Source organism: Sturnus vulgaris, chromosome 3 (genome assembly GCF_052056855.1).
Source record: "Sturnus vulgaris isolate bStuVul1 chromosome 3, bStuVul1.hap1, whole genome shotgun sequence".
Taxonomy (NCBI): Eukaryota; Metazoa; Chordata; class Aves; order Passeriformes; family Sturnidae; genus Sturnus; species Sturnus vulgaris.
In genome coordinates this window covers 52030967-52049518 of record NC_142245.1, presented here as the reverse complement: position 1 = coordinate 52049518, position 18552 = coordinate 52030967, and the positions used below count along the sequence as shown (strand labels likewise).

Here is an 18552-nt window from a genome sequence, read left to right as displayed (position 1 = left end):
CATGTGAGCTCTCATATTTCACACAGATTTTTCCTGGAAAAAATATCAGAAACTATCCCTAGCATTTTGGCAGCAACAGATTGCTAGAATAGTTAATGAATCATCAGTAGAAATTACTCTACTAAACATACTAGAATAGGGAATAGAAAAATAAGAATGCAAGGCAAACTGAACACTCCAGTCACAGTCCAGCAAAGCAACGTGCTAAATTTGAAACAAGCAAGCAGCACCAGCATTCATTGGGATAACTGCCACGTATAAAGCAAAGGGCAGGATACATCTGCAATGCTAACTGGAAAAGTGAGGTGGAAAGGAGCAGACCCAAAGTCGGTGTACTTAACTGAGAATACACTGCACCAAATGGTGCTAATGAGATTAACAGCCCTTTAAACTCCCCAGTAAACCTACTCTGGCTAAGTAAGTTGCTGGATGGGGACTGGAGTGTTCCACACCTTGCAAGATCAGTCATAATTATCATTATCTCCATGGCCTAAAGGTATGTGGACAATATCTGGGGACAAGTTGGCTGGAACTAGTTACAACTCCAAGCTCTATTTTTTTCACACAAGGCCTACTTTCTGAATAGCTGAGCACCTGCACTTCTGTCAGACCCAGAAACCACCTGTAAAGTACTCACTAGTCCTGAAAACACTATTTGAATGAAGCCTACGACCATGCTCAATAGCACAATCCTTTCTTTCCATGGATGGCAAACACCTGACCTACTGGTAGAAAAACATCAATCATAAGCGTGAATCCCCACGTTCTGCAGTTTGAACATGAAAAAAAAACCAGAAATACCAGATCCACCCACACGACTCAAAATATTTCATGGTTTTCACATCAACTGCGAAATCCATTCATATAATGTCAATTAGGGAAGATTAAGAAGTCAGTTTTATCCTAAAGGAATGTTTGAAATGGAACAAAAACCAGCTTCCAGGGTTAGTTACATGATGAAGCAAAGCTGTGTCATTTGTTAACTGCTGCAGTGGTTTACTGTGAATATATTCCTCCCACCATAAAGCTCACACCTCTTCTTAGACAAAATACAACAAACCATTAACATTAAAAAAATATCCACACACAGAAAAGAAGCAAATGTTTTTCTTGCCTCGTGAGGGTTTGAAAGCTCTGTGCTGCTGCCTTCTCGGACTTTCCACTGTCGTCACTTTGGGGGCGTGGATAAGGTGAGTAACTGTTTGAGGGTGGATTTAGAAAGAGAGTAACTGTTCCAGGGTGGGTCGAAAAAATGAGTATCTGTTCAAGGGAGTAACCTTTGTGGAAGAAGGGTGATAGGGTTGGCCACAAACCACACCCACACAGGCTGGCATTGCTAAGGGTAGATTTCTCATGGTAAACGTTAACAGAGAACCTTTACCTAGTACCAAATCTGTAACCATGTGCTTGAAAGTAGCCTGTGAGTAGTTCTAGTGATTTCCTCATCACTGAAAACAAAGATGCATCTTAACACTGTCGGATGGAGGATCATGATATTGATGCAGATATCTCCCATTGGTTTTTTGTCTTATCTCTCTTAAATATGTACCTCAGGGACTAGAACCTGCTAGAATAATAAAAACCTCAAGGCAGAGATGTATGTAAAAATAAAAAAAAAAAAAGAAGAAAAAAACTAAAACAACCAAACAAAAAAGCCCACTTTATTTTGCATTTAAAATGTTTTTAAAATGTGCAACCTCCTATACAAGATTACAACAAAAAAGGAAGATATAGAAGTGCACAGAAAAGTGGATACTCCATTAAGGGTATGTATTTGAGCACCAAAAAGTATTGGGGAAAAATATGTTCCTTAACTTCTAAAACATGGAAAAACAAACAATTGCATTTGCAAGATGCTGAGATCACAGAAACAGAAGATGATACTTACCAGCACAAAAACATTCCCTCTAAAAAGAGTGCAATCAAAACTAAAGATGGGCTAACTGACTCCTAACTTTAGAGTTAACCAACTTACTTGCAAATTTTAATTTCACTATAACTCTGCTTAGCTGACTTCACCTTTTCCATGCTTATCTCAGCAGTACCTTAAATTCCTACCTCCATTAATTGCCTTTCAATCCTATGTAAACATCCTAATTTTTCAATGCTATCTATAGAAGGATCTGGCTTGTAGGAAAGAGTACTAAATTGTATTATTCTTCTAAGTGTAAGAAAAATCGCAGAATGAAACAAAGCAGTTACATAAGGTCTCCCAGAAACACAAATATACTCCTTCTGTACTGACTGGTCTCAGAACTGCATCTATGTCTTTTCTCAATTTGAATCTCTAACGGACTCTCAAATTTCCCAATGTATTCTTCAAGAATTATACATTACTAAATATTGTATAAACAACGAATGGGATCAATCCCTCTAACTTCATCACCTAATTTGTGCCTTGAGCAGCTGGTGCTAATGAAGGACTCCTACACGTTGCTTATACAGGCAGATCAAACTGGTGTCTCAGAAGCTTCCCAGGGGGAGTTCTTAGCACTGACATTTGCTTCAACTTTCATAAGTCTCTCTCTCTAACCATGGCCCTCTCACCTACACAGGAGCACAAGTTCTCACCTCGGGAGGACTGATGGACATTTGCTTAAGATCTGAGGTACAAGTTAAGGGACTGTTTCAGTTGGACTGAGTCTCATTCCAGGTGTCCAACTGAAATAGGAACCACCCAGATCTTACGAAAGCATGAAAGTACAACCCTGCAACAGCCACATCTCCATGAAAACTCCAGGATATCTGTTCCAGGCTGTCTTAATACAGTGACTTGCTACTCCACTTTTCCATGATTCCTTACTGAATGGTGTCTTTTACAAGTACTTCACCAAATCCATCTGGAAACATGGTATACATTTTTAAAGTACAGATTTAGCCACAGGGGTGGCTTTCTTAGAAAAGCGAAAGGACTCTCTCAACAATCTACATCCAAGACTAGGTATCTTTTTAAGATATACAAACCACAAATAATGGATTTAATACAAAAATTAAGTTATATTCTTCCATTTTTCTCACTGTGTTACTCATACCGAATGCCAAGAAAAGCTATGTTTAGCCTTAAAATCTAGAATTCTCCTAGGTCCACATTTTCCAAAGCTTTAAAGCACTTTATAAAGATTATAGACAAAAGAGAAAAGAAGTGGCATACTTATTCATGCACAAGGGAGCAGGTGAACAAAGGTTTGAGCTAGAGGTCCGGCACTGGTCTTTCAGCATAACCTCAAGATTACCCTTTTACAGGAAAAAAGTGACAGAGCTTTTTTTTCTGTCACAGAAAAAAGCTTCTGTGACAGAAAGGGTGCTCTTGAGCCCCTCAATTAGGAAAGTAGTTAATGTTAATGCCTCTTTTAAGGTATTACTGTGATATAAAATGGCCAATGTTTCTTAAGAGTACCATTTATCATCTTCCTGACTTAGGGTTTATTTGGGTAGCATTTAAACAGGATATCAGGAATATCATCTTATTCACCCAGCTTCATATCTAAATTATGCTGTATGATGATGGGGAGAGTCCCCCCTTCTGACTCTGTATGAATTTTATGTGTGTGAGAGAGCACAAATGAATGAAGCAATGATTAGGAGATGAACAATAGGAAAGGCAACTGCAGTAAAGTAACTTAAAGAAACAAAGACATATTTTAGCAAACATTTTCATTTTGGCCACTGTCAGGAAAGCAAAACCCTTCTAAAATATATATTTACACACATTTAAAATATTCTATCAACAGGACAAACTAGCCTTTGCATACTCTTTTTTGTTTGTTTGACAGGTCAATATCCCAAATGTAATCATGAAAGAACTGAAGATATTTAATCTCTTAGAAGGCAAGATCTTAATTTTTCTCTTGGTCTGGGCTTTGAGCTTTGTATTTCCTGTCGTATTAGATAGCAGCATAAAGAAAAACAAGAGAGTGAAGACAAACAATCCTCTTTCCCTATCCTTTCTAGAGCTTACTGCTGTGGAATTGTTACCACCCTCTTTGTGAGGCTGACACTACTAATAATAACAGTGCAGTGATGTACTAAGCTACTTATATCTCTCTACAAACAGGTGATGGTACTTCCCACACCCCTCTCATGCTAAGGGGCAACCGTGACCTCTCTTTAATGACACCGTATGCAAAGCTGCTCAACAGATGTTCACAAACCTGCAAAGAGGTACCTTGCTACAGCAAATTCCATTTCTTTATTGATTTAGGACATAATCCAGAGCCTGTTAAGAGTCAATGGATTTACCTCCCTTTGAATTAGTGCCTGCATATTCAATTAGCTTTGCCCTAAGTGAAGTGTGTTCCTGTGGAGGAATGCATGATGTAAAGCCCAAACCTCCTCATTCTGGGTGTGCTCTCTGAAGATGAAATCCTACAAGGGAATCTGTGTACAGTGCTGCCAGAGTGTGCATGCTGGTTAGACAGTAAATATTGGCTTGCAAACCTGAGCAGAATGTTGAAGAGAAGCTCTGCAGTGCTCCATCCACTTCTTCTATGCTGGGAAGAGCTATAAGCCTGGGAAGAAGCGCTTCAAGTGACTGGATAAAGAGCCGTGCACTGTGCTGGTCTGCTTCTTGGCTCTTCAGCAATTTCAGAGAGAGAGCAGCACTGCGTAAGGACCTGTGACCTGGGCAATCCCGCGGTGTCTGCTCCTCATCAGCTAGGGAACAATTGTCAGAGCCTATGTCTGAGACATCAGACCTGCCCGAATCCTTTTCTGCTGCCATGGAATACTGATCACATGAATCAAACTCAGTCCTAGAAAGGTCCTGGTCATCTACACTGAAGTTACTTTCACTGTATCTGGATCCATAGGATCGGGTCTTGCAATCAACTGATAAAAAGTTAGTTATATCTGGATAGACTATGGTGTGGCTTCTTTGAACAACATCTGGCTGGTCAATGGTTTCTGACTCTGGTTCTCTGTAATGAATCTCTTTGCTTTCATGTCCAGCTGGAGATGGCAGGGAGGTTTTTTGATTTTCTGGATTATCCTCTGGAGTTGTTTGTCCCATATCCCCTTCCAAAGTAGTCTGACCAGTGTCTGTGGTAACGCTAATGCTAATATCAGGACTCTTCTCATTTCCTGATTCCCAGGCAGGGTTTTCCGAGGACAGGATGCGTCTCTGCCACCTGAAGTCAGCATCATTGATCTCCATGGAGTCCCTGCTTGTCTCGGTCCCATCCTTCAATTCTTCTAAGCGCTGGAGCAGCAGCTGGATCTGCTCTTCACTAAGACCTCTCCCTTGGCTCAGCTCATCTAACGCTCCAAGCAGGGCAAAGACGCAGGACACTGAAGCATAACACGCTTCAATACCACCTTTGATGCACGCTTCCGTCATCCCATCCATGATACTACAATCAACACAGAGTTTATTTAAGTGATGCAACATGTATAGTGAGCACGTCACTGTCATTCAACACCATCTTTCCATAACCAGGAAGAAAAGAAGTGAACTTATCCTGTAAGATTATTCCTGAGAAAGACAATTAGTGTAAGAACAAATTATTAAGTCTCCCATGCAAACATGGTCATTCTGTAAAGGGAGTGCCAAGAAGGGAAAGTTGCCATGCATCTATACCATCATGCACAGCATGTTCTCTCTTACAGACAAGCACTTAAACTTGAAAAAAAAATCTCAACATCCAGCTGAACTAAATTTAAAGGCCATCTGTGTCCTGAAAATGATCTCATCTACAAGATACCATCTTTATAAGAACTGAGAACCCTTCTTGCTCAATAGGACAATGTTTAAATTTTCTATTACCTCCTTTGACTTCATCTTGAAAATATACCTCTAAAGAAACACACATTTATTTTACTGCAAGTTTGAGGACCCGTACCCAAAAATTTTCATCTGTAGACCAACATATTTGGGAATTTGGGCAAACTCAGCAAGGTAGTTATGTAGGTCTTTACAAACAGGCCCAGACTGATGACAAAACAAGCAAGAGCTTTTACACCTTTGCCATTTTCAGAGCTTATTTAACCAGGCAGATACCCCAGCTCATACTGGGTATGCTCCTGAACTGCTTAAGTGTTCTGTGTGCACAGGCTTAAGATAGAAGAGGCTAAAGGAGGAAACAAAGCGTACAGCTTGAGAAGATCCAGATGGGACTTTCTTTTAGAAATAGACCTCTTCTTGGATTCTGACTCAGAAGAGCAGGGCCCTGCCAAATCACAAAGCTGCCGAGGACTGCCAAGTATCTGAAAGGAAGGAAACAGAAGTAAGTAGAAAATTATCTAAGCATTATTTAAATACTATAAATAAGTCATAATTCTATCAAGCCCTGGAACCCAAGGTAGCACTACTGTAATTTCTCACAGCCAAGGAAAACGGCACAGTGATGTCCCACTCATTAAAGCTACCATTCCTCCTTTTAGAGGTAGAAAAGCAAGTAAAGGAGAATATTTAGCAAGAATCACATTTTGAATGTTCTCCAGTGCTTTACATTTTTGACTGATTTTTTCATCTGCTACTGCACACAGGAAAATTTTTATGCCTACATAAGTATTTTTTAAATTATAGTTTATACCAAAGGAAGCCTCTCTCCTCAATCGCTTCATTACAAAATTATGGGGTCATGCAAAGATAGGCAAAGTGATTCCTTCAGACTCAACCTGCTAGGTGGCACCTTGTTAATGCCCACCAGGAAATAGAAACAAGCATGTTTGGAAATAAGCCCAAGGAAGCAACAGGTATGTCCTACACAAAACAACATTAGACTAAGCTTTTCCTAAAAAAGTTATTGTCTTGCTATTGTTTAATATTGTTTAAAATTAGAGAAAGACAATGAAAGGATTACTCTGAGTTTAGACAGGAACCAAGTGGGTGACTGTGTGGTGTTAAGAGAGATTTTTCAGAAATAGAACAGCCTAGGTATGCACAAGCTAGATGAAAAATTCTCTAAGAGATACCACTGTTACTACCACAAATTACATAAATTTCCTTGTGTTCCACAACATGAGAAGAAAGGTGCCCATGTGGAATGGAAAAGTCCATGATTTCAGCTAGTGCTCAAGCAAATCTCCCAGTGTTCCAGTTCCAGTGCTCTCAGAGGCACTGGGCAAGAGGCCAGAATGGACTGGTCTTGAAATGGCTTCTTAAGCCATTGGCAGCTTTCTTGTATCTATCCCCAAAAAAAAAGCTCCAAGAAACTGGATTTCAAAAACCTGGCATGTAATCAAAGCATATATTCACCTTAATGCCTGGAAACCACACTGTGAGGATGTGTCTGGGGAAAGATGCCAAATAAGTTGTAAACTGGATCGTTATGTCTATCTCACCCAAAAGAGCAGTTGTGACTCAGTGATAGGATCTGCTCCATGCAGCACCACAGCATGAGCACTGACAGGGTTGCCACAGTAGCTTGCATTATGGAGACAAATATGGCTATTACAACTGCATCAAACTATTTGTCAGAGTGGTGCTGATGTACCAGCTGTGCTCACAAAGGACAATTTCAACATCCCTAGGTGGGAAGGTTTGGAATGCATTGGTATGCACATATCAGCAACACTTACTCTTAAATAAACATTTTGTTTTACATGCCTGGATTTACACATGCGATTACCCTACCTCTTTCATAATTTTGATGGCCTCTACTCGATGTTGAGGTGGTGGGTAAAGCAATATCCGGTGATACAGAGACTGTAGCACAGGCTTCATGGATTCCACTGACCCCACCAGTCGAACCAGTTCTGCTGCAATATAATATATGGTCCGTGCAACGGGCCCACTAAGGGCAGGGGCTGTGGAAGAACAACCTGAGCCCCGGCCATGATCAGAGATCCCTGAGGAAGGTGAATCAGTCTCGAGGCAGATGCTGCTGTGGGCAGAGGTGATAGTTTTGTCATGGATTGGATTTCCCAGGATTACTATTAGGGCTGGACACAGTTGCTTCCTGAGAAAGAGAAAAGCAGCAGATGGTAACTGGAAAAAAATACTCTTACAAGAACAGATTGAAAATAGCCCATGGTTAAATGATATACACACTCTTGTTTTAATGATCAGTCAAACAGTAGTGGTTAGATAGAAAAACAAATTGTGTCAGGCTTTTTTCATCTCCCAAGCATCAGCATAATACCTCTGTGTGCTGTAGAAACATGGTACTGATTTTGTAAGTTCGCTGTCCCCTTGCAGGATAGCACACCTACCTCCTTCATTGGATGCAGTGAAGTGCACCTTCTACAAGGTAGAAATTCTAGGCTTCCACTGCTCAGTGTGTCTTTTTCAGTTCACCTTGGGAGCTTTAATAAAACCTGACTAAACAAGAACTGATCTATGTTTAGAAGGCTGAATGTTCCATCACTGAGCTGCACATGTATTTTAGTAAGCACCCTTAGTTGTGAGCCTCTGTTTGGCTGTCTTTTGAGAACATAATGAAAGCCCTCTACAATAACTCAAAGTGTGCACTATACTATTCATATGCCACTGTAAGTAAATACCCATCCTTCCTTCAACTGTCTAACACTCATGTTAAGTGATTCAACACCAGCAGATCACTCTTCTGTGGAACCAAAGCCAGCTCAGCACTTTGCTCCATTAGCTGCTATTTCAGCTTTGCACTCATGCAGTTGACATTTTACTTCAGTCTGTAAGACCTTAATTTAAGAAGCCAAATGCTGCATGAGAATGAGTCCCAAATCTGGTTTTCACCCACATCTCAGAGGTTCAAGCAAGCCCCCAATTACAAGTAACAATTCATAAAATACATCATCATAGGTAACTACATTATATTTTCTCAAGGTTTTATGCAGTCCATAATTTTCACTGCTTCTCTTAAGAAGATTTCTGAAACAGCTCAGCTTCCCCAAGTCACAGAAAGAAAACCAGCTTTTAATAGGACATCAGATAATGACTCTGAATCTACTTATTCCATTTATTTCTCCAATGAAGTACATTTCAAAACATAACAATTCACTGCTTAAGAAACATGCCTGTCTCAAAGCAGGCATAATCACAGGCTGCAAAAACAATTTATTCCCCACACATCTTAGTCCTATCAAAGCGTTTCTGTATCAAACTATGGAGAATGCTGTCAGCATATAGAGCTAAATCTTCTCTGTCTGCTCCCTTCTTTATCTTCTTTGGGAGCTGACTACAAAGTGCCCATCAGAGTGAAAGCTGTGTCCATGTAGGCAACAGCTCCATAAAGAATAATGACAGCTACCAGTCTGGATCACAACGCCATCAGACAAGTAATGTTCTGGTGTGCACAAAATGTTCAAAATTATGTTTGCAGTTTAAACTGTTTCATCTCTTCCTAGTGTTTTGGGGTATTCTCCCCCACTGAAGCAGGTAGCTGAAGCAGGCATGTTCATTCCTTGGCAGCAGTGCAGGTTAAGAAATCCCACTCCTCCTGGCTTGCCCTCATGGTACACAGTTACACATAGAAACAATGGTAGATTTGCAGCATAAATGGGGTCGTCAAAAGGATGTAAATTGAAAATAAAACAGGAAGTGTTTTCTTTTAACTGAGATCATTTCAGTGACCTTGCATATAGGATTGCCCCACAGTCTGTCACATAGGCATAAACAAAGAACTGTGTGAAATTCAAAGGCAGAAACTTTTAAAGTGAATCTGCCATGAGAAAAGGAGTTCTGCTCTTATGTTAGGCCTCCAAGTACTGGGTCCTTGTGCAATTCTGCCAAGTGTTACCAGTCTGAAGACCTCCCATCTTGCAGCCACTGATGTTCCTGGGACAGCAGGGGGAGGTATGGGCGCCTCTACATGTTCCATCCTTAGAACTGGGCCCAAGTCAAACACTTCCAATTACGGGGTAAAAGCACAAGAAACACATTTGCCATTAACAGCCACATATATCTTTCCTTAATACAATCACCTGACAAGGTCAAAAGATAGGCATAGGCTGTAAGGAACTGCATATTAGTTACATTCTTATTTTATTACTATGACTCAATTATCCACAGGCTATAAAAACCCCATTATTTCAATCACAAGGAAAGAAGGATTATTTCAGGTGCTGGTGATGGTATTGAACAATTTAGATGTAGATATGAACACCAAATATATCAAGTCTTCCTGGTGAAGTGTATTAACAAGGAGAAATTCCTGATAAAAGAGAAGCACCATAAAGACTATTTAGTCTCAAACCTTACACAACAATGCAGGTCATAATAAGCATTTCTGGTCACCAGCACACATTTGACATTATTTTTGCTTATCTTCCTGTATTATTGTGTCAGAACATTAAGAATCTCAAGAGTACCCTCCTACAACAAGCAGAGCATCTCTGTGTTTAATGCCACACACAAATCCAAATTATTGCAGAAAGCATAAGAGATTTTCTGTTCTGGCTAAATCCATTAGACCTCATTACAGTGATAATTCACTACTGGGATTTAATGTGGTAGCTGAGCAGGCGGTCCTAACCAATTTTATATGAGGCACAGGAATAACTGATAGTAGGTTAACAGCAAGCTCTGCTCACACCTGGAGACTTTTTACAGGTTTTTTTGCAAGGCTAGGGGAAGTAGGTCCTTTAATATTTACAAACGGAGTACTTGCATCAGTCTTCAGATGTACTCACCATATGAGATCAGTGAATCCTTTGTGCTGGTGCATGCTGGGGGAGGAGCTGTTTAGCATGGAGAGGATACACTCCAAGTAAAGAAGCTGAAGTTGACGATTGTCACTGGCAAAGAAAAGATGCTTTTCACATCATATTCAAACAAAGATTACTTAATTTTCTAAAATAACCACATTAGTTCACTTGAAAATTATACCATAATCTGCTGCAGTGATTTATTTTGCTTCTTTCTATCAATTTACAATGGTGTGATCACCTGCATCATCCTATTTATTTTGTACTGACCACATGCAGCGATCTACAACTTTAAAAAAAATAAGTGAAGAAAGAAGAAGAAACAAAACTCAAATAATTACTCAAATTCAATCTAAAATCTTGGGAAGGAAGCCTTAAACACAGGAGAAAAGACAACAGACGATTTTGAATTACTGGATAGTTTCTTCAGGCAATCTGAAGCATGTTTAGGCAACTCTCTTCCATTTTATTTTTCTTTTTTCTTGGTGATGGCCACAACAATCAAAAGTCAATGCCTACAGGCAGAAAGTCACACAACAACATGGCTACCTTTCAGGGCCTTGCCAGTTACTCTGTCAGAACCATAAACTCAAAGAAAGCCTCATAAGAAAGAATATTAAAGACCCTGTGGACACCTAGGACTGACAGACTTGTGACATGCATTGCTGCCTGAGCCTACTTTTAACATTAACTGCGGGATCCAGGGGACAAGCAAGGCTGAGCTCTGCCTTAGGAAAGGAGCACTCCATGGCAAGTGCACCCACAATTTGGTTTTCACTCCTATGAAAACCACAATTTAATAACTCTCTTTTGGTCAGAGCTGAGAGCTGGAGGAATGATTCTAGGTCAAGGAAGCTGTAAAGAATGGCTTTATCTGAATTGAAATTAAGGCGTGACAAATATCTTTTTCTGTCACTGGCTGAGTTTCTTTTGTTCACATATATGAATTTGCATCCAAGTACAATACTCGTTTGACATGCCACGCAGGAAACACTGAACCCTGAGGCTCAAGGCTAGATTTCTAACTCTGTGCTATGGAGGGTTAAAAACTGCTGGCTTCTTGTATATTTTAAAGGTTTTTTCCCACAACAGTCCATGCCTATCTGGAAAGATACACGCATTCCAGGTACAGATGCCTTCTTTCTCAACTGCTTTTCTTACAATGTGTCTTAATGCAGATGATCATCACCTTGAAGTTGACACTTGCATGGGCATGCACAGGGCATCCCTGCACTCTTGATTTTATTTTCCCAGATGCTGACACTGATTAAATAATGCTTAGTAAGGCACTCCTGTGAAATCCTGCTGTTATTAGAGACACTCATGGGAAGATAGTCTGTGGAAGAACTGCACATAGATGCCTGTGCTATCTCTGCCTCTGGTAGTTTCTAAAAATTGTACAGCACATAACACACTTACTGTCCATAACAACCACATTTTAAAAGTTAAGATCATGCATTTTCAAGTAGGTAGAGTATATGACATTCCTAAATTGGAGGGATTCTTTGATAGTACAAATTGCTTCAATTGGATAAAAGCTGTCTAAGAAGGACAGATTTATTCATTCTGAATATAGCATCTGTTAGGTTTTTCCATGGCTCTTGCAATTGTTATCCTCTCTATGATGGTTCTTCCAGCCAGAAAAGAAAATTTCTTGGACTAGCATTTTGATGCTGTATGGAAGTTACCTACAGATTAGATTTTTCTGGAAGCTCTTTAAAGCTGAACAGTGCATGAAGAAGGCAAATTAGCTCCTCATTTCAAGCGAGGATTAAATTAATGCATCATGAACAATACTTTCTCTAGTAAACACTTCATTTTGTTCCATAATTCCAGAACTACAACAGTACAATCACTTGCATCAGTAAACTCTCAATCTCCAGGTAATAAATTGAAATTACAAACTTAAATACTCACTTTATGACAGCTTGGAGCTTCTCACAGAGCACAGTGAGGACAGATACAACATCATCACAAAGAGACTCAGCTGAAGTACCTCCAAAAAGGAGAAAGATCAGAGGCATTACATGTGAGCAGCTGGATTACAACATCATTTAACTGCATGGGCTTTCAGAGTTGGTCAGAGCTTCTAAACAAGGAGCAGGACTACCAAAATTCATAGAGAAAATGCAGTAGGAAAAGTCCTAGATTAGAAAGTAATCACCACAAAATGGAAAAGCAGCAGTACTAAATCCGGAGGGAGCAGTAATTGCTTACACGCATTTACAGAAGGTTAGCTGAAATCAAATTCAGATAATAAAATAAGTATACAATTAAATAATAAAAAAGACGGGCCCCAGTATTTCTACATGGCCACTGATTTTCTGTATCTCTCCCTCCAGTTTCTCTCTCTTACACATTTTCTGATGTCTGATGACCAAATTCTGATCTTACAAAAGAATGCTTATGCCCTTCAAAGATTTTAGTGTCCGTTCACATAAGTTCTCCCACAGAAATCCTGTGTGAAGGTCAAAACCAGGAACTACTTTTTCCTACTAGAAGATGTTGAAAGTTAACCCACAATGGGAATAGATAAACACTCTTTTGTAAAATAATCACCTGGAAAGTAGTCATTGCATAAACAATGTCTTTGGCCTGAAACGCAGCAACAATCGTTTTCAGATTCCATATCCTACTCTGCGAATCTATTTCATTTCAGGAAGTAAAGGCACTTACTAAAACTTTTTCCAGACCACTGAAACTCCTTAATTACAGAAGTTAGCACCTTGAAACAATAATTTATTGCTATGTTGAATACAATGTTGTTATCATGGTCCAAATGAAGACACAACTGGAAATATCAGGAGCTAACAGGGCTGTCTCAGTTCTTACCACAGGTAACTAAGAGAGCACCAAACTATAGAGAAGTTACGAAATCCTGAGTGTGCAACTCCCATGACATCAAACAGCACTGTGGTGATAAAAGGAAAGTTAAGAAAAAAAAGGTGGATTGGAAGGAGTCACTAAAAAAGTATTATAAATACCTTGACTCTTGAATTTCTGCAAGGTGTCAGGGTTTTCAACTATCTGTTGAGGAAAGACAAAGGTGGTGTAATTGGTGCAAAGGGCAGAGGAATGTTATAGAAGCAATACTTTAACAGCAGAACTGTCTTGAATTCATGTCCTCTATCTGTTTTGGGCTTTTTATTAGGGTTTTTAAGCGAATCTTTTGCAAAACATTTTTAAAAATTCCTTAAGATTAGTTTAAGAGTCATTTAGATTTAAAGAAATTGCATCTCATTTAGGTGAAAGCTTTGTAAGTCCTTAAGGGATTTCCTACGCGTGATACAACTCAGTAATAATTAGGCATGTAAATTGTATTGAAAATAACTGAGAGAAAAGCATAGTTTAGACTTCATAAACTACTTAGAAACTAAAATCAATTGAGTATTAGGGAGTTTAGAACATTAACAGTGTTCTGTTACAGTACCAATAGAATTAATGTCAGTCAGGAAATGGAAATGCCCTCTTACATTGTTTGGTTCAGCTGCAGTATAGGATTCTTCCTATTGTGCACAACAGGGTCAAGCCAAATTCTCTCAAGCATCAGTAACAAACTGCCAGGAACTAAATGCAGTTCTCATATGATTTCATCTACTCCTCAGCTAAAAAAAGAACTAACAAAATTGAATTTGCAGACTGAAAATGTTTCTGTTTTGTTTTGTTTGTTTGGGGTTTTTTTGGTAAATGCTTTGGCTAGTAAAATGAACCTACTTAGCAGAAGACAAGTTTACTTAAACTGATTAATTCTTTTTGCAGTTGCTCAGCAGGATAAAAGCAATCTAGTCTACTAATCCAATACAGAAGTGATCATCTTAACCCAAAACAGATGTAAGGAAAACAACCTGTACAACTACAGTCCTTGAAATTTCCTAATATATAGAGCCTGACTTTTACAAATAGTACTTCTTTGACAATATGGTATTATACAAAACAGTACAAACAAATGTAAGAAGGCAATGAAATTCCACACGTACTCAGTACTCTGAGTACTCTGTACTCAGAACTTTTACAGTTGAAAATGTGCTAGGATGTCATTCAAACAGCTCTCATGGATTTTAATAACGAAATAAATAAAATTATATTTATTTTTTGCTAACCAAGAAAAAGAATTTCATTAACTTAAAATTATCTTCTATAAAAAAAAGTAGAAGAAAAACCTCAATTACACTTTCCTTAGTTGAGAATCTATTTTTGTTACATAAATATTTGTCATGCAAAAAGTTTTGGAAGAAGGATTTCAATAAACCTTGAAAAAAACAAGCAAACAAAAGAATGGAAAAGGCTGAGGCAGGCTGACATCAGAACAAAGTCTCTTTTGTTTAATGGAAGGAAAAAAAAAACAAACCAGCCAACTAGAGTTGACAATGTGAGAGCTCTGAGGCAGAGCCCAAAAAAGCTTTCAAACAGGATTAATCGAGGAAGTGTCAAATAGAAGCCACAAGGCATTTGGACGAACAAAACGGTATGCAGCCATGGACATGGAACCATTTGTTGATGCCAGAAGGCTCACCATGTTTTCTTGCTTTTGTCGTAACTGTAAAGTCAAGTCACTCAACATTTGGCTGAGGGTTGCCCGCACAGCGGTGTTAATGCTCCGCTGGTGACAGCTAGATACATATGTCTCAATGCAAACCTGATGGGGAAACAAGACAGCAGGACAAAGAGATCAACTCCCACTTACCAGGAACACATTTCAGGAGGATACCAAGGTCGCTCACATGCAGATAGTCAGCCTTCCTTACTATTTATTATTGCTTTATTAGCACATTAGAAGTTTTTAGGTTGGAAAACCAAGTAAGTAGCATCTAGAAGCAGCCTGCAATTCATCAGTCTCACAGCTGCAGGAATGGTAGGGCTAAACTGGCAAATCGAAGTGATTTGGGTACTTGTCTCACTTTGTACAGAACTCATTGAAGCCTGCTTTGATTGTTCATCTCTTGATACGTATTGTAACTGCCTCTCTGCAAGTCTATGCCAGCAATGTAACCTCCAGTTGTTCAAGCTGGTTGCTTCCGATGTACAGGTATTTTCCACTTATTCTACGATAATTATTACATACTGTAACACATCTGAAAGCCTTTAAGGCCTTTCTTAACGCAGAAAATACAATAGCACTTTACCACAAATAACACAAACAATTGCCTTTTAATAACAGGCAATCCAGCAGAGAGCTCCTCTGCTCAGAGATCCCATGGGAGCCAAGGTAGCAACAGACTGATGGATCATCCAGCTCCTAACTCCATGCCCAGCTGCTGGCAGTTTTCTGACAATGTGCTGTGCCCAGAGTTGTGCTTGACTTTTGCCCCAGGTGGCATTGCACAAAGGGCTGCCAAAGTGTTACACAGCTGGGATCCTGGGGACAGCACACTGCAAAGTGCATTTCCATCCTTCATCAGGTATTCTGTGGGAGGTGCTGGGTCTCTGTAAGACCTGCTGTAACTGGAGTAAAGACTGCAAGCACATTGCACACTAAAAACTAAGTAGATAAATGTCTTGATGAAGCTGAGCAGGTTTGTGACAGAACTGTACAACACTGTCTTCTTTAAGAAGCAGTTTTGGTCCTTAGTCCTATTCTAAGCTTTATCATTCACAATGATCACAAGAATCCCCCAAATCCAAACCAAAAAAAAAAAAAAAAAAAGACTGTTCATATACTTTTGTATTTTTCAGTTTTAGTGGTTTTATTCTGCCATTGTTTAGATATATAGCAAGTAAGAACTGTAAATATAAATTGAACTAGCTGTGAAAAATTATTTAAAATATCAATTATTAAAAAATAAATATGTAGTATAAATTATATGCATAAAGAATATACATAAATACATCTGGTTTACATTTTTGAATGAGAAGGATATTATATGATGTAATTTTTATAGCTCCGTAATGAGGATGAGTTTTTAGGAGGGAAAAATTAAAGTGATCTGATTAAATAGTCTGATCAGTATTGACATAGGCACACAAACAAGACTCTTGATTGTTTCTAATGCCCATTGAAATGAAACCAAGATGTCAATAAGTCAGTCATGAAGATGTTCTTGTGAGTTGGACTGGACCAATTCTGCCCATCACTCAGCTATCACTTGAACCCCAGTGGACAAAATAACCCTAAAAGCCTGTTTATCACATATAGCCCTTCACAGAGGCCAAACCATTCCAGTGCTGCTGAGATCATTCTTTCTGAGCTGTAAGCCTTTTTCTAGAGTACCTGAATTAATTAATGAAATACCATTCTTAGAGGTAGGCTGACTTTCTGGAAAGAGCATGGTTGATATCTCCTGTTTCTCTCCCCTCCCCATGTGAGCTAATAAGCAAACAATACTGTCCACTTGAGTTGCAATCTTACAGAAGGCCCGTGTTCTAAATGGCTGGGCAAGGTACCTTTTGAAAAGCCACTGATGAAGAAGCAGCAGTAAAAATGCGAGAGCTCAGGGCTCCAAAGAGGTGTGCAATGGACATTTTGATCATTTCATGCACTCGGGGACTTCCAGCTCTATGGCATGCAAAACACAACTAAGAGCAAAACACAGAAGGGTTAGCTAATGAAACACAACAGAGTTACACAAAACAAACCTCCAGAAGGCACACAGGAGCAACAAACACACACATAAAAACAAGCAACAGCATCAACTAAATTTTCTTGCAGGCTTCTAGGCAAGCATGGGAAGGTACACAGGGCAAGATTTAATCTATTTTCAATACTGTTAATACTTAGGGCATAAATTATAGTACTCTTCATGTTGGATGCTTCCTTAATTTGAAGCTGATAAGGTTCAGAAGGATTTCGAGTGCCATTGTTTTGTACACGTGAATTGCAAACGATCAGGCAGTGCAAAATGGCCAGACTAGAGCTTTGTCAGAGACAGTCCTTAGGGAGTTCTACCAGTAACGAAGGCAGCATCTTTCCAATTCTGCAGTGGCTCTACTTGCTACAGAGTGCAGGCTAGAAAAACTAAGGGACTGACTTGGAAAGAAATGTTAAATAGCATGGGCACTGGAACAGAAAGCTCCTCCCTGCCACCTTTCCCTTAGAGAAAGTCAGAAGGTTATCCAAATGTTGAACTGAGAAATTATTTTCTGTTTCCTACTGCTTGTACACTAGATAATTCAGATACAAAGGCATAGTGATGTCAGCTGTTAAAGTCTTTGCCTTACCTAAAGCCTGGACAGGAGAAGCCTGGTAGGATTTGCTATTTAGAAAGACCTAGGCTATTTAGAAAAAACTGAGGTAGTGTTTTCTCAAGAAGCGTGAAGAAAATATCTCTACGCCCAAACACTCCAAATAGAGGCAAGCACACTCTCTATTGCTGCTTGCTCCAATTCATTGATGGAAATGAGTTTTGCTTGCTTTGCTGGCACATCTCATCATGCATTAGAATCTTGCTCACCATAAAAGAAAAGACCTAGCATTGTCCTAATTTGTATCAGTACACTAGCAAAGCTTTTTAAAAACCAGGTTGGCCTTCTGAGAATAAAAGTGAAGTGCAACTACCAAAACCAGGAGAGTTTCACATCAATCTGTGAAAGATAATTGCCAATTTTCAGAATGTTTTGATGAATAATAATCTTCTTGTTTGATGAATAACAAACCCTGTTGTTTACAGAGAAGGTAAAGAGAAAATATTATTTCTGATTATTTCTACAACTTATAGCACAAAGACCATGACTGATTGACCATTTCCCCCCAGTCTCAGGTAGTGCTTTTAAAGACTGAAAGCTGAAGGGTTCAGAGTCATTAAATGCTTTTGCAAGCAAGCAATTTGTTTAATCTCAAGCTCTTTACCTACAGCAAAGAGATGCGCTAAGCTGAATTCATCAACTTTTGCCTCGAATATTATAAAGTCTGTGAGAAATGTGAGCAAAACTGCAGTAGGGGAAATTATCTGTGTTTTTTTTCCGTGTGTGACACTGACATAAAGAGGGTTTAGTAGAAATCTAAAAATTGTGGCTTGCTTTAAGTAGCAATTCAGTTCATCCCTGCTGCAGTGC

General features: G+C 39.2%; 1 protein-coding gene across 3 annotated transcripts in view; it reads right to left on the bottom strand.

Moving 5' to 3' along the window:
- Positions 1-18552, bottom strand: part of ARFGEF3 (ARFGEF family member 3) — an 85432-nt gene that overhangs the window by 36003 nt on the left and 30877 nt on the right. Inside the window, exons 6-13 of one of the 3 annotated variants that reach the window (XM_088161644.1) lie at positions 15077-15199; positions 13548-13590; positions 12481-12559; positions 10549-10653; positions 7574-7898; positions 6089-6201; positions 4438-5348; positions 1115-1198 (exon numbers count right to left, since the gene is read on the bottom strand). In XM_088161644.1, coding sequence (XP_088017770.1) covers positions 1115-1198; positions 4438-5348; positions 6089-6201; positions 7574-7898; positions 10549-10653; positions 12481-12559; positions 13548-13590; positions 15077-15199 — 1783 coding nt within the window. The remainder of the gene's footprint in view (positions 1-1114; positions 1199-4437; positions 5349-6088; positions 6202-7573; positions 7899-10548; positions 10654-12480; positions 12560-13547; positions 13591-15076; positions 15200-18552) is intronic. The other 2 variants (XM_014879062.2, XM_088161645.1) reach the window with 2 other exon arrangements.